This window comes from Castor canadensis, chromosome 2 (genome assembly GCF_047511655.1).
Source record: "Castor canadensis chromosome 2, mCasCan1.hap1v2, whole genome shotgun sequence".
Taxonomy (NCBI): domain Eukaryota; kingdom Metazoa; phylum Chordata; class Mammalia; order Rodentia; family Castoridae; genus Castor; species Castor canadensis.
In genome coordinates, this window is record NC_133387.1 from 157,694,905 (window position 1) to 157,709,390 (window position 14,486).

General features: G+C 44.4%; 1 protein-coding gene across 8 annotated transcripts in view; it reads right to left on the reverse strand.

Annotated features, from left to right (window-relative positions):
* The window catches only part of Dapk2 (death associated protein kinase 2), a 113,024-nt gene that overhangs the window by 57,107 nt on the left and 41,431 nt on the right, over window positions 1-14,486 (reverse strand). The window contains exon 1 of one of the 8 annotated variants that reach the window (XM_020153083.2): window positions 7,432-8,586. The exons of 4 other annotated variants lie outside the window; for them this stretch is intronic. In XM_020153083.2, the coding sequence (XP_020008672.1) occupies window positions 7,432-7,643 (212 nt within the window). In that variant the 5' untranslated portion in view covers window positions 7,644-8,586. Of the gene's footprint in view, window positions 1-838; window positions 1,193-7,431; window positions 8,645-14,486 lie in introns of those variants that run through there. 3 more of the 8 variants (XM_074066170.1, XM_020153080.2, XM_074066173.1) reach the window with 3 other exon arrangements.

The following is a 14,486-nucleotide window of genomic DNA, read 5'->3' on the forward strand; positions in this document are numbered from 1 at the left end:
ACCCATTCTGTTGGTGTCTTTGAGGCCCTCTCCACTGCTCTGCCTGCCCAGGCTCCACTGTAGGGCTCCGAGGCTCATCCTGCTCCTTATCTCTCAGCCCTTCCCAACATACCCAGGCCACTCCCAGTCCCCAGGAACAAGATATTTTGGCCTTTGGCTCAGTGGTACAGGGCTTGCCTACCATTTGCAATGCCCTGGGTTTGATCCCCAGCAGTGCTAAAAACAACAAAAAAGACCCTTTTTCCCCATTGCCTTAACAACCAACCTGTTCCTAATCTCATACACCTAAGTTCAGAATTTAGAGTCACTCATATTCAGAATTTAGATCAAAGACCCAGGTTCTATTTCCAGCTCTGCTGTTTCTAGCAAATCATATAACTCTGAGTCTCCATTTCTTTGTACCTAATACAGCACAAGGATATCCCAGTCTCACCAGATTGCAATGAGAATGCAATGAAACAAGCATGTAAAAGCACCACCTAAGCCAGGCATTCAATGGATGTGAATTATTTCTTTCCACTTATCAGACCACCACATCTGTACGCTGTCCTCATTTTTCAATACCACTGTATTTTGGAAACTGACTTAGCCCCAATGAACCCTATCCTCAGATCCCAGCTTAAACATAGTGTTGGGGGGACCATTGTGATGCTGGTGGGGTCAGCATCCAGAAAGGTAGAAAACACTTCAGGGAACTGTTATCCAAGGTCAGGGACAGGAAGGGACCAGGTAGCCAGAAAACCAAAATAGAATGAAGAAACAATGTTATCAGAAGTCAGAGCAGGAAGCAGGTCAGGATTCCAGGCCAAAGAGATAAGGGTAGGAAGCAAAAATTTACCCAAAGCCAGGTGGGCAGTGCATTGGGAACTAGGCAGGCAAGACAAGGAGGGGGCAGCAGCAATGCCAGCCAGCAGCAGGTGAAGTGGAAGATCTGGAGCAACCAACCCATCGGCCATGAAGGAACCTGCGAATAAAAGAGGCCATTCAAAAGGTCTTTTCTCCCAGCGAGTGAACCACACCTGCTTCATACAAACCTGTTTCTCCTCCCTGACCACGTTGCCACTGTCTCTCTAGGCTCTTGACAATGAATTTCACATTTATTTGAGGTGCAGAACCCGCTCTCAAGTAAATCTTTTTCAGACATCCAATATGGAAAACAGACAAAAAGCTGTGCTTCTTTTGGGGGAGCTGTGCACTTTGAGCCCACCCACTTACTACCCCACCCCCCATGAAGCTTCATGAAGCCTTATAGAACCCCCAAAAGCTCCAGGGAACCCAGTTTGAGAAGTACTGCTGGACAGCATGGAAACATGATCCCGAAGACGTTTCAAGCTGTAAATGAAAACAGAAGAGAAACAGAACACACTGATGTTTTGAAAAATTATTATCTAGTCTTTCAAGAAGTCACTCTGATCAAGCCAAACTCAGGGTCAACTATGTAGGATAAGGAACAGGAACCACAAACTTGACCTATAAATGGCCCCAGTTCACAAAATCACAGGTGGCTGCTCTGTGCTGGCCTGTGGCAGCTGCTTTCACAGGTGAGCTCATTTAATTCTCTGGTCCTGCAGACTAATTTCCTTCCTCTGTTCCTTTTTTTTTTTTAGTCAGAAAAAAATTCCTACAGCAGTAAAAGGAAGGAATCATTGAGTAAATCCAAGTCAGGCTGAGAGATGATTACCTTTCAGAATCTATTTTTGAGTGTAAGCCATTTCGATGCTATTATCAAACAACTGGGAGCACACAAGTCCAAGACCTAAAATAAAATAGGCTTAGCCAGATGTGGTAGAGCACCTGTAATCCCAGCTGCTTAGGAGGCAGATGTAGGAGGATCATGGTCCAAAGCCAGTCTGGACAAAACCAAGAGATCCTATCTGAAAATGAAACTAAAACAAAAAGACGGGTCATGGCTCGTGTGGTAGAACCAAAACCCTGAGTATAATGCCTAGTATCACACACACACAGGCTCAGTTTAAGTTACATTTGGCTACATAGAGAAAGGTTTTCACTGAAAATACAGCTGTCTACTGATATTTACTTTAGTCTAGAGTCTTAGTTCTAGATACTGATGTGATATGGGTTCCTATAGCAGAATCAGGCTTGGAGGGTACCATCCACACCAACCCACTTGCCCATCTACTCATCCAGCCAACCACCCATCCATCCATTCACCAATTTATTCCTCTATTCCTCATTTACAATTATTTTCTTACGTGCTATAAACAACTTCAAGGGCTTATAGACTTTTGCAGAGATCAAACACAAATGGAAAGCAAACACAGGATCAATGGGAAAGTAGTATCTTCAATATTTGGGCAGACAGGGGGTTGATACACAAGTGCTTCATCCTGTAGAGGCCCCAGTTACCACCTCTCTACCGCACTTCCTCCCTTTCTCCAAGAAACATACCAGGAAGCTGAACTTGCCCTTTCCTCTTTTCCTGTTGGGGTAGAAGGAAGGGGGAAAGGGCAGTCAAGTGGCTAACTGGGCTCAATTATGCTACCACATGAGTTCTTGATAGTGAGATGGATGTTTGATTAATGAAAGAGCTTCAACAGAACAGATCAGCTTACCACTTCTAGAAACATCAGCCAGCCCACACCTGGGCAAAGCCCAGGAGACTGGATAATAAAGGATAGAACCTTAAGCATGAGCTCAGGCTGCAGAGCAAGAAAAGGTCTGCAGAGAAAAGATGGGAAATCCAGGGTGGTTCTCCTATTACTGTGGGATACAGGGTCAAGTCTTACAAATGGTGATGCAAACAGCTCATCTTCTAGAACACCTTCTTCCCAACCTGCCTGCCCTTCACTAGTGCATGTGAGCTTCTTGCCTCTCCCTGGCCCAAGTCTCCCTGCAATCCTTCCCATAATTCCCAAGGGTTGACCCAACATCCCTGCAAAGTAACAGTGGTCACATTTTAATGGCATATTTGACAGAGAAGGGGCTTTAATGGTGGCAAATTAAGGTAAACATTGGGTGAATGAAGAAACTACTTGGAGAGAGAAAGGTCTTTCTCCTTTCCTAGAAGTCACACTGAATTGGTGGCCATGCAAAGAATATGTGTCTATTCTATGTATATAGAGCAGAACCTCCCCCTCCCCTGCAAAATAAAGCAAAAACCTTCAAACAAAAAAGAACCCCTAAGCACTAAGATGCATATGTACTGGGCTGGAAGGGGGGGGGGCATATGCTTGCCTAGCATGCACAATGTCCTAGGTTTGATCATCAGCACTGCCAAAAAAAAAAAAAAAAAGAAGGGGGAAAGGGCAGTCAAGTGGCTAACTGGGCTCAATTATGCTACCACATGAGTTCTTGCTATACTCCATCCTTATCTAGGATGGATGCTATTCTCAGAATTTCTGTGAATTTTTTATTCAAAGTTTGTTTCCTTATCATTACTTGACAATGTCCAAAATAACCTCTCTCAGATAACCCAGGACTGGGAATGGGAAAGACCCATATGGGCAGAGCACAGGGTTAAGGGTCCTGACTCCACTACCATCTTCCAACCCCCCTTATCTCTTGGGGCCTTAGATTCCTTATCAAAAAATGAAGGATTGGACCAAGATATCTCCTTAGGTCCCCCATCCCATCCCAACTCATTCTGTTAGGATTCTGTGATGCAGGTCAGTATGTAACCTGTATGTGTAAATATGGAATACATTCCAGAGATACACAGGTGGTTTCTGGGTTTTCTACAGCACAGAGACCAGCCACTGCTTCAGGATATTCAGATTTATTGTTATCCAAGTAAATGTCCAGAGATCAGAGACCAGCACTTCAGGCAAGGAGAGCAGATCTCAGACACTCTCGAAGATGCCAGTGTCTCATCAGCATGCCCAGCAGAATAAGGAACACTTCAAACACCCCAAAAAGATTTTGATAACAATGACCTGGACATTCATCTTAGCCTGAAGCTCTCAGCCAGCCTATAAAAGCCTGGAGAGTAAGGGCTGACAACTTTATATCTCTTACAGGTCCCAGCTCGGCACCTGACACAGAACAGCTATGGAGCCAGCACCTGTAGAAATGCTGATCTAAAATGCAGAGGCAGGAAGTGTGGTGAAGGGCCTTGTGGCCCTCAGACAGTCCTCAATGAAGCAGGAACACTTCATTGGTAGACTCACTCAAAAGAAAACATTCTAGGGATAGTGGACTGGCTCAAGTGGTAGAGTACCTGCCTAGCAAGTGTGAGGCCCTGAGTTCAAACCCCAGTACAACAAAAAAAAAAAAAGAAAGAAAGAAAGAAAATGGTCTTGATTTCTCATTATTACAAAAGAAATATACTCATCATTTTAAGAAAGAAAAAGGAAGAAAGCAAACAGTTGAGCAGAAAAGGGAAGCTAAAATATTTCCTTAGTTCCATCTTCCTGAGATAACCATCATTATCACCTGGGTATCTGCTGTTTTGGGTTTCGTTTCAGTTTACACTTCTCTTTCTCTCTCTCTCTCTCTCTCTCTCTCTCTCTCTCTCTCTCTCTCTCTCTCTCTCTTTCTCTCTCTCTCTCCCTCTCTCTCTTTCTCTCTCTCTCGGTACTAGGGTTTGAATTCAGGGCCTATACCTTGAGCCACTCCACCAGCCCTTTTTTGTGAAAGGTATTTTTAGGGTCTCATAAACTATTTTCCCAGGCTGGCTTTGAACCATGATCCTCCTGATCCCTGCCTCCTGAGTAGCTAGGATTACAGGTGTGAGCCACTGACACCTGGCAATATCTAATTTTAAGTGGTTTCATAATCTCTCATTATATAGATAAACCATGGTTTTTAAAGTAAACTATTAAATTTTGGCATTTCCAATTTTAATATTATTAATAACATCATTATAAATACCTAAATATCTAAATCACTACATACATTCTTGGTTAAAGGATATGTACATTTTTAATTATCCTCCAAAAAGACTGTCCTGTTAACATTCCCAATAGCCATAAAAATCCTCAGCACCTCTAACACCCAAACATCTCACCAAATGCTGGCTTACTATTTTTTTAATGTTACTATTTTGATAGTTGAAAGATACCTAGTTTTTTAAAAATTTTGTGATTCTGGAGTTTGAACTCAGGGCTTCAACACTTGCTAGGCAGACACTGTACCAGTTAAGCCACTCCACCACCCCTGATATCTAATTGTTTTAACTTGAATTAACTGACTTGTAGTTTGTTACTAGTAAGAATGAACATTTTTCCTATATATATTGGTGATTTGAACTGCCTACTCATATATACTTCTTTAATTTTTCTATTGGAGTTCTTCCCTTATTATTTGTAAAAGTTCTTTATGTACTTGTGATATTAACCCTATCACATATGTTGCAAATATTCTCCCTGATTTTCTTATGGCTGAGTCCTTATAGGTTTATTATCTGTAAGGGAGCATTAGATCTTTCTCAGTACCAGATGGTACTGATCAATTTTTTTCCCCTTTACCTCTCTCTGCTCCACCCTGTCACTTTTATCACTCATCTGTCATGTCTAAGAGGCACTCTAAAGAGAATGCCCATGCTCTATTATTAAGACTCTTGACACTGTTGATCACCCAGGCACTCTATACAGGTCACACCTTAAGACTTACTGCCTAGGCTTAGGGTATCCTCCACCATCCCTCATCCCCACACCTGGTCCTTTCCTCAAAGTCACTGCATTCTTGTTTTTGGCGATGTCCCTCCTACTGGACAAATCAAGGAAGGGCTGGCAACCACAGGTGAGCAGGTCTTGCAGCAGAGAGCCTGTGAACCAAGGGTAGAATGCAACTATGGGGGCAAACATCACAACAGATCCCTCATGCTGCCCTCATGGTGTACAGGACTTAATCTATGGCTTTCTTTCAGAAATTACCACATTGACAATGTTTGCCTACTCTGAAAAAACTGACAGCCTTCCTCATTTTAGATAGTGAAAATGACATATTGCAGCTTATTTCCCTTCTGTTGTCTTGGTGGTCAATGACAACAACTATGGTGGCCTAGATCTTGGGTATATTTGCTTCCTCCTTTTTTGCACTGGTGGCTCTGGCTGAGGGGTGTATCAGAATCACCTGGAGAGCATGTGAAAATGCAGACGCCTAGGCCTTATCACAGGGTTGCTGAGTCATAATCGTTTGGAAGGATTGTGGCTTTTGATCTTTTTGGGGGTGGGTGGGGGCTGGCCTAAACCTCACAATCCTCTTGCCTCAGCCTTCCCAGTGCTGGGATTACACGCTTGGGCTGCACACCCAGGTTCTGGCTTTTGATCTTCTCCTTCTTTTCAGAGTAGAACTTAGCTATGTGCCTCTCACTGTATTTTGCCTCAAATACTGAGCACCCATGAGCAGGAGAAGTTGTAAGTAGTTCTGCTGCCATTACTGCAGTGCCAACTGGCCCAGGAAACAAGATGGGGAGAGTCAGTGAACCGCAAAGCACACCATCTTCAAAAGCAAGCAAGGCCCAAGATGGCCCTAAAGTGTTAAAAGCATTGTAAGGCAAGACACTCAAACAACCAATTATAGTCACTCCAATGGCCAAGTGGACTGACTAGAGTAGAAGGCATTTCCACAGGAATGAAATGTCCCACCTTACCTCACTTCTTCCCCCAGGCTTGCAGGTGGCTCATTCCCTCATCCTCACTCTCAAAGAGACTTGACTTTCGATCCACACCCAGTTCTCCCTATGCCCACAAGCCTGGAGGGTAGGGTGGAGGTGCAAGAACAGGTCCAAGTCCTCTTGGAAGCCTATTTCCCTCTCACCTAGAGATCTGGCTTCTGACTCCCAGAAGCCAGATCCTCTGCTAGGCAGGTGGCTCAGAGGGCAGCCATGCCATCTCCTCTGTCATCACCATCTCTAATTAGCAACTTCCAGGCGCCTTCAGGGCTGCCACTCCTGATGGGTTCCTCTAACTCTGCTCTAAGTCAGCACAGGCTTTTGGCACTGCCTAACAAGTTTCCTTCAGTCCTAACTGTCAGGACACAGAAAAGGTATGCCACATATCCAAAGTGACTTATCTTCCCTCTGTCTACCTAAACTTAAATCTAGAATGGGCTCCAGCCTCTAAAATGGTCTTTTCCCACTCATCAAGCCTCCCCTGCCAGCTGCCTCCAGTCTTCTCGCCCATGTGACCCACATTGGCACCACAGGAAAAGAAGTTAACTAGCAGTGCTCCCAGGACGGGGTGGGGGCGGAGCTCAGATCTGGGAAGGACCCTAGGATAACTCCAGCCCAGCTTGGTTACTTAGCTGGTGATGGGACCTTGGGTGAGATTCTTTATCTGCTGTGACACAGATTAAATGCATTGATCCATGTAAGTACCCAGAACAACAACTAGCACAAGGTAGACACAAAGAAGCCTAATTTTATTTTAAGCTCTGGGCTTCAGTTTCCTCACTTATGAAATTAAAATAATACACTTATCTCATAGGACGATTGAAAAAAATTAATTTTAGTAATATGAGAACACTTACCACAGAGCCTGGCAGACCCTTGGTGCCCAGTGAATGGCTTCTGATTGACTGGAATGAATGTCATAGCTCAGAGCAGACATTTTCAACCATGATTGCAGCCTGGCCTTTCCTGCCCTCAAAATCCCAGAAAAATCACCTCTGCCTTCAGAGAAACAGGCCCAGAGAGCAGTCCCTGACTCCCCCACAGGCCCAGGCTGGGCAGACAAGTACATTCATGCCTTATCTTGATTGTGGCAAGTCCAGGTTTCCCTCAGGAGCAGAGGGAGAAGCCAGGTTGTGTCTCAATATGTCAGGACCCAGGACAGCCAAAGGACAGACAGTCTCTCTTGGGCCACCTGCCACTACCTTGTTTTCTCCAGGTCAGGGTTTCTGCAGGATCTCTTGCCATGTGCTGGGCCTGGCCAGGAAAGTACCTGTAACACAGGGCTCTCCCCTGGGCCCCTGGGTCTCTGCTGTGGTCCCACTCCAGAGTGGACCCAGGGGCATTGTCTGGAAACCCAGTCAGAAGCAGCAGAGATTGCCACAACCACAGTAACAACAGATGCCTTCTTATACCCCAGGGCACCCAGCCATATACCAGGTACACAGTAGGCACTGTGACACACATGAAGCTCAGCTTAGAAGCATGGCTTGTACACTCTCCACAGTCATTCTTGAGGTCACTCTGTTCTGAGAGGAATTTTCCCATGGATTCCAAAGGCCAGTAAGAGCAAAGTACTTTTGTCAAAATCCCCATCTTCTGCAGTCCAGGAATTCCCTGAGCAAAATGGGGCCAGAGGTCAGGACAAGCCAGAGACTAGATGTCAAACTCAAGCCTTTCCAGGCAGAGCAGGGACTGGGAGGACTGTTCTGCCCCCACAGCTACTTCTCATGGACCCACAGCATCCAACCCCAGAGGAGAGAAAGGACCCTCTCCCCTCCCATCTCATAGATGCGGTCAACATTGGAGCAGTTTGCCCAGGGAACTCCTGTTCCTGCATTTTCCACAACAGAAAGGAGTTCCCAACTTGCTCTAGCAGCAGAGGGCTTTCTTTTTTTTATTTCTTTTCCATTGTTTTTCTTAGCAAAGCAATTCACATGAACATAGCTAAGTAAAATTCCACAGAAAGCCTTCTAATGGAAACAAGAGCCCCGGCCCATCTCTATCCTGCCCAGCTCTGCTTGCCAGAAGCAACTACTTTTAACCTTCTTATACTTAAAAATGCTTTTTTTTCCTCACATAAAAATTACATAGGCTTTTTTTATTCGTTTATTCATATGTGCATACATTGTTTGGGCCATTTCTTCCCCCCCTACCCCCTGGCCCCTCCCTGTCCCCTCCATCCCCCCCTCACTTCCAGGCAGAACCTGATCTGCCCTTATCTCTAATTTTGTTGAAGAGAAGACATAAGCAATAATAAGACAGACAAAGCGTTTTTGCTAGTCGAGATAAGGATAGCTATACAGAGAGATTCTTAGCATTGCTTCCATGTACAAATGTGTTACAACCCAAGTTGATTCATCTCTAACTGATCTTTTCACTAGTTCCTGATCCCTTTCTCATATTGACCTCTGTCGCTTTAAGGTTTCTGTATTAGTTCCTCTGCAGTGGGGACATCAAACACTATCATGTTTTGGGTTTCTTAGCTATCCCCATACCTCCCTACATAGATGTTTAATGTACAAAATAGATCAAACCAAAGATGCTTTGGTTGAAAGGGAAAGACACACAGCACTTCCTTGACAATGACCTACTACTACTGCTGGTGCTATTACTACTACTATTATTACACACACACATGTGCATGCACACACATGCAGGCACATACGTATGCACACACACACACACACACACACACACACACACACACCACAGTAGCTCCTAAGTCCACACCATTAAGACTCAGTATGCTTTGGGTTTTTGTTTTGGTTTTTATCTTTTTGGAAACAGGGTCTTGCTATGTAGCTCAGGCTGACCTCAAACTCTCAATCCTCCTGCCTCTGCCTCCTGAGTGCTGGAATTACAGGCCTGCATCACCATACCTAGCTACAGGACTCAATGGGAAAAGTGTACAGAGAGCCTCCATTTTGTCACAGCCTCCTGCTTTCAGTGGAGAACTGTGGTATAACCAGAAAGAACCCCTTCCCCTGAACAGACACAATATAACCACACCAGGCAGACCTGAGTTTTGTCCCCATAGCTCTCCTACACCTAGACTCCTGGCATATCACCATCTATAGAAAAGAGACCTCTAGAAAGCCTCAGGGCTTCCCCAAGGCCCAGCCAGCAACTAAGAGGGAGGAGGAAGGGAACCATGTATGTTACATCTCATAAAACCGCGGATTAACTAATAGCTAGTTGGATTAGTAGTCACGTATCCCTTAATATGAATTAATTACATTAAGTTGTTCTCCTACCATCTGGCAGAATTCAGCTATGCTGGGGAGAAAAAGGAAATTTTGATGCCAGTGTGGAGAAGATATACTGTTAGGAGGTGGGGGAGAATGAGGTACTTAGGGGAAGGGGCAGCAGGATGTGCTCTTGGGGGGATGGTCTTTGGACGCTGTAGGGTAGCAAGCAGGCTCCCAGAGCCTGGTAAGCTCAACATTGGTGAGGAGCAAAGGTACCAGAGGAATGCAGCAAGAAGGGGCAAAGATTGCTTACTCCTCAATCCTTCCCTTCTCCAAAATCTGTAAGTCAACACTCTTGGACCACCTCTACTCCCTGTCCCCAACCAAAAGTAAACAAACAAAAATGTCCAGTCTGCCCCATTCTGTTATCTCTAGATCACTGTGCAGGGGGAATACAGCATGCCCCCTCTAAAGGACAGTCACCACAATAATGGTGCAATCTCCTTTCTTCCTCCTTCCACCCCAGCTGGAGCTCAAGCACTAACGCTGCACATCTTCTCCCTCCAAAATTCAGAGCAAATGCACAGCCTAGAAGGCAATGGATTCTTCTCACCAGCAGAGAATGGCAAGGAAGTGGGGGCACGGACCCTCAATCACAGCTCCCAACAAGACCTTTCTGGAAATCCCTCCTTATGGCTCAAACAGGTCAGCTGGGTGCTGCACCCCTCCTGGTGCCCCGGCCTGCACCTCCCCTTTCCTCACTACTGGACATGGCACCCTGAGAATACTGCTCCCACAGTGTGGTCCTTGGGCCAGAAGCCCTGTGCTCATGGGATTTTGTTAGAAAAGCAGAGTTTTATTCAGGCATGGTGGCACATGCCTATAGTCTCAGCACTTGGGTAAAGGCTGAGGCAGAAGGATCTCGAGATCCTTCAAGACCAGACTGGGCTACCTAGTGAGACCCTGTCTCACAAAAACCAAAAATTAAAAAGAAAGGCAGAATCCAAGACCCCAGTCAGCAATTCCAAATCAGAATCTCTGTGTTAGCTTGACTCCCCGGGATTCGTGTACACGAGGCACTATTTTAGAAGACAATAATAGCAAGGCCCAATCCACCGCCTAGCAGAATCCTGGGTACCCCAAGATTCACTCCAAATTCCCTTTGGTTTAGACTTTCTTGCTGAAAATCTGTTTTCCTGCCTTGGTAAAGGCAGTATCATGTGTCATGAACAAACACAAATTAGTGGCCAGCTGTTGAAATGCCTTCCATGAATTATAACCAGTCAGCCTTGAAGGGTCACTTTACAATTTGCAAAGTGCTCTCCCGTGAGTTCTTCCAGGTCACACTCACGAGGTCCGGGGAGCCAGGCATTTCCGACTCCTGTTACAGAGGAGGGGCCATGCTCAGGAGCCACAAGTATTGTCATCAACCCCAGTGTGGCACTTGGGGCCACAACTGGTGGAAACGACACAGCTCAACGGGGACTGACTGTAGTGTTTCTGGGAAAGAATGAGTGGCCTTAAAACTTTGTAACAGCAGAGTTCATCAGAAATTCCTTTTTTATTTGGGTCTTCTTGGAAACATACATGAGGTTCACTTGCTCCGAGAATAAGCAATATCCTGTAAATGTGTTTTGAAAAAGTACTTTTTAAAGATGACCAGATTTTTTTTTTTTTTTTTTTTTGCAGTGCTGGGGATGGAACCCAGGGCCTTAAGTATGCTAAGCAATGCTCCACCACTTGAGCCATGACCCCAGCCCTTTTGTTTGTATTTTGTTTTTCTTTCTCAAGATAGAGTCTTGCTAACTTTGCCCAGGCTGGCCTCAAACGCTCAATCCTCCTGTATCTGCCTCCTGAGTGCCGGGATTACAGAAGTGTGCCACCATACCCAGCTTGAAGATGACCAGGTCTTAAAAGGTTTTACAATTTTTCCTATTTTTCCCCATGTCTTCCATAGAATCTTTTATAGTAATTTGGACATAATAGTCAATAAATATTTTAATTAAGTAAGTAATGGCCAATAAGAAAATTTATCAGAACACATTCTAAACTCTCTCAGCCTCAGTTTCCTCTTCCACCTAAGAGAGGCTGCTGTGAGGCCCATGTGATTGTGGAAGAGAACATGCTTTTCTCCTGCTGAAGGCCAGCTCAGGTCCAGAGTACATCTCGGACTCTCTCCCTCTCCAGTGACTGAAGAAAAACAGCAATACTTCCAAAGGGTGTGAAATTAATCTGCATCCGTAGGAAGGTTTAGCAACAGCACTGCACTCCAATACAGCCACTGCCCTGCCTTGGCAGAGACTAGACTCACTTTGCAGACTGCAAATTATCTTGCAGCCCTTACAGGGCATCCAATATATCCAGGTCACCAGGATGCACCTGCTTCTTGCCTGATTCAGGGTAGGGTTCAAAAACTGTGTTTAGCCATCTGAGGAAGCATGAATCAATCAGCCATCCTCCCTGAGCCATGGTTTCCTCATGTAAAAGATGATGGGACTAGGACTAGATCCACAGTCTTCAAATATTTTAGCTAAAAAGCCCCAACATGTAAACCATAAAAATAGAAATGAGCCAGGCAAGGGGGCACATGCCTATAATCTAAGCCACTCAGGAGGCAGAGGATCATGAGTTTGAGGCTAGCCCAGGCAAAGTGAGTGAGACCTTGCCTCAAAAAAAACAAGATACAAACAGAAAGGCTAGGGGCTTAGCTCAAGTGGTAGAGAGCTTGCCTAGTATGCACGAGTTCCTGAGTTCAATCTCCAATACTTAAAAAGCAAAATAGAAATGATAAGGGTGGGAAGACTACATGCTAAACTTCGTATCCCAGCTACCCTTGTGGTGGTCCAAAGGACCCTGGATTCTAAGGAATCCCTGTATTTCAAGGAATACAACTTGAAAACCAAATTCTCTACTGTGTGGGATTCCATGATTGGTACTGGAAGCTGGTGCAGAATGTTAGAGGGAATAAGTAACTCTCAGAGGTAAGTCAAGGGACCTGGCTTCCCAGGCTGAGTTTGGAGCTGGGGTATTCCCAAGGTGAAGCCGTCACTGTTGCTCCAGGTTGCAAAGGGTGAATGTATCCCTTGGGTAAGTGTAGTTTGCCACTCTGCCTCGGTTTCCTCATCTCTTAAATGTGGCTATTAAAACTTCCTTTGAGAAGACTCTCAATTCTTCCCATTCTAAAAGGTGGAACTTAATTCCTGCCTCTTGAGTGACTCTCTTCTAACAAACTATGGACAGGGAGAAATGGTCCCTTTACTGTAGGATATGGCAGACGCCACCTAAACCAAGCAATCAAGGTCAAAATCATTAGGGTTAGGTCATGCTGGTATAACCAGTCCTGATGTGAGGACACTTCCCCTGTAGTATTCTTCCCCAAACCTATAAACTCAGTCTAGTCATGAGAAAACCATTAGATAAACACAAACTGAGGATACCCTACAACACCCAACCAGTGTTTCAACCCCTCAAGATCATGAAAAATGAAGAAACACAGAAAAACAGTCATAGACCAAAGAAGACCAAGGAGACATGACAACTTAATGCAATGTAGTAAATATCCTGGATGAAATCTTGGAACAGAAATAGGATATTAATAGAAACTGATAGTGCTAATAAAAATACTTCGTAAATGCTGGTTTCTTCATTTTGACATATGTACTCTGATTAGTATGTAAGATAGTAATAGTAGGGCAAACTGAATGGGCGATATATGTAATTTTTCTAAAAATGTGAAATTATTCCAAAATTACCAGTGCATTATAAAAACTGAGATGGATAATAGCACCTAGCTGACAGAACTGTCATGAGGATTAAATGAGCCAGTGCAAAGGGCCAAGAACAGCATCCAGTGCATGAGAGGCTCTCTGTATACATTAGTTGTTGTTGTTATTACCTGCTTGTACCAACCCTGAAAACTGCCCTATTTTATATTGCAGTTCATTTCACTTGCAAAGACCAGACACTGAGTCTTATAGGCGTTTCCTGACAGAAAGGTTTCTGAATCAACTGGAGGCAACTAGTCCCATAAAAAATTTTGCCACATTTCCTTTGAGGCCACTCGGGTGGGTGGCACATGCCTGTGATCATCACTTAGGGGGCTGAGGCAAGAGGATTGAATTCAAGACCAAGCCAGACTACATAGAAAGACCCATCTCAAAAAAACACCACCACCAAACTCCCCCACCACCTTACTAGAAGTAGATTTTTTTGGTTTGGTCTGGTTTCCTGTAGGTTTTATTGAACATGGTCTTGCTATGAAGTCCAGACTTGCCTCAAACTCATGATCCTCCTGTCTCAGTCTCCCATGTGCTGGAATTATAGACATGCAGCACCATGCCCAGCTAGAAACAGTTGTTTTTTTTTTAACTTCCACAGTCATCAACTTACAGCCATCTTATTTCATCTACATTCTTATTATTTTCCTCCCCTTTGGATTAGTTTGAAGCAAATTCCAGATACCATATTATCTCATGCACAAACATTTCAATATATCTCTCAAAAAGATAAGAACTCTTAAAAAAAAAACTATAACCATAGTACCTATCATGCTTTAAAGGTGATCAATGATTCGTTAATGTCATTATCCAGTTGGCATTCGTATTTCTGATCGTGTTGTAAAGGTTTTTTACAGTTTGCTTCATCAACTCAAGATCCAAATGAAGTCTTACATTGCAAGTAGTTGGTACGTCTCTTAAGCTTCATTTTATCTGATAGGTTCCTCT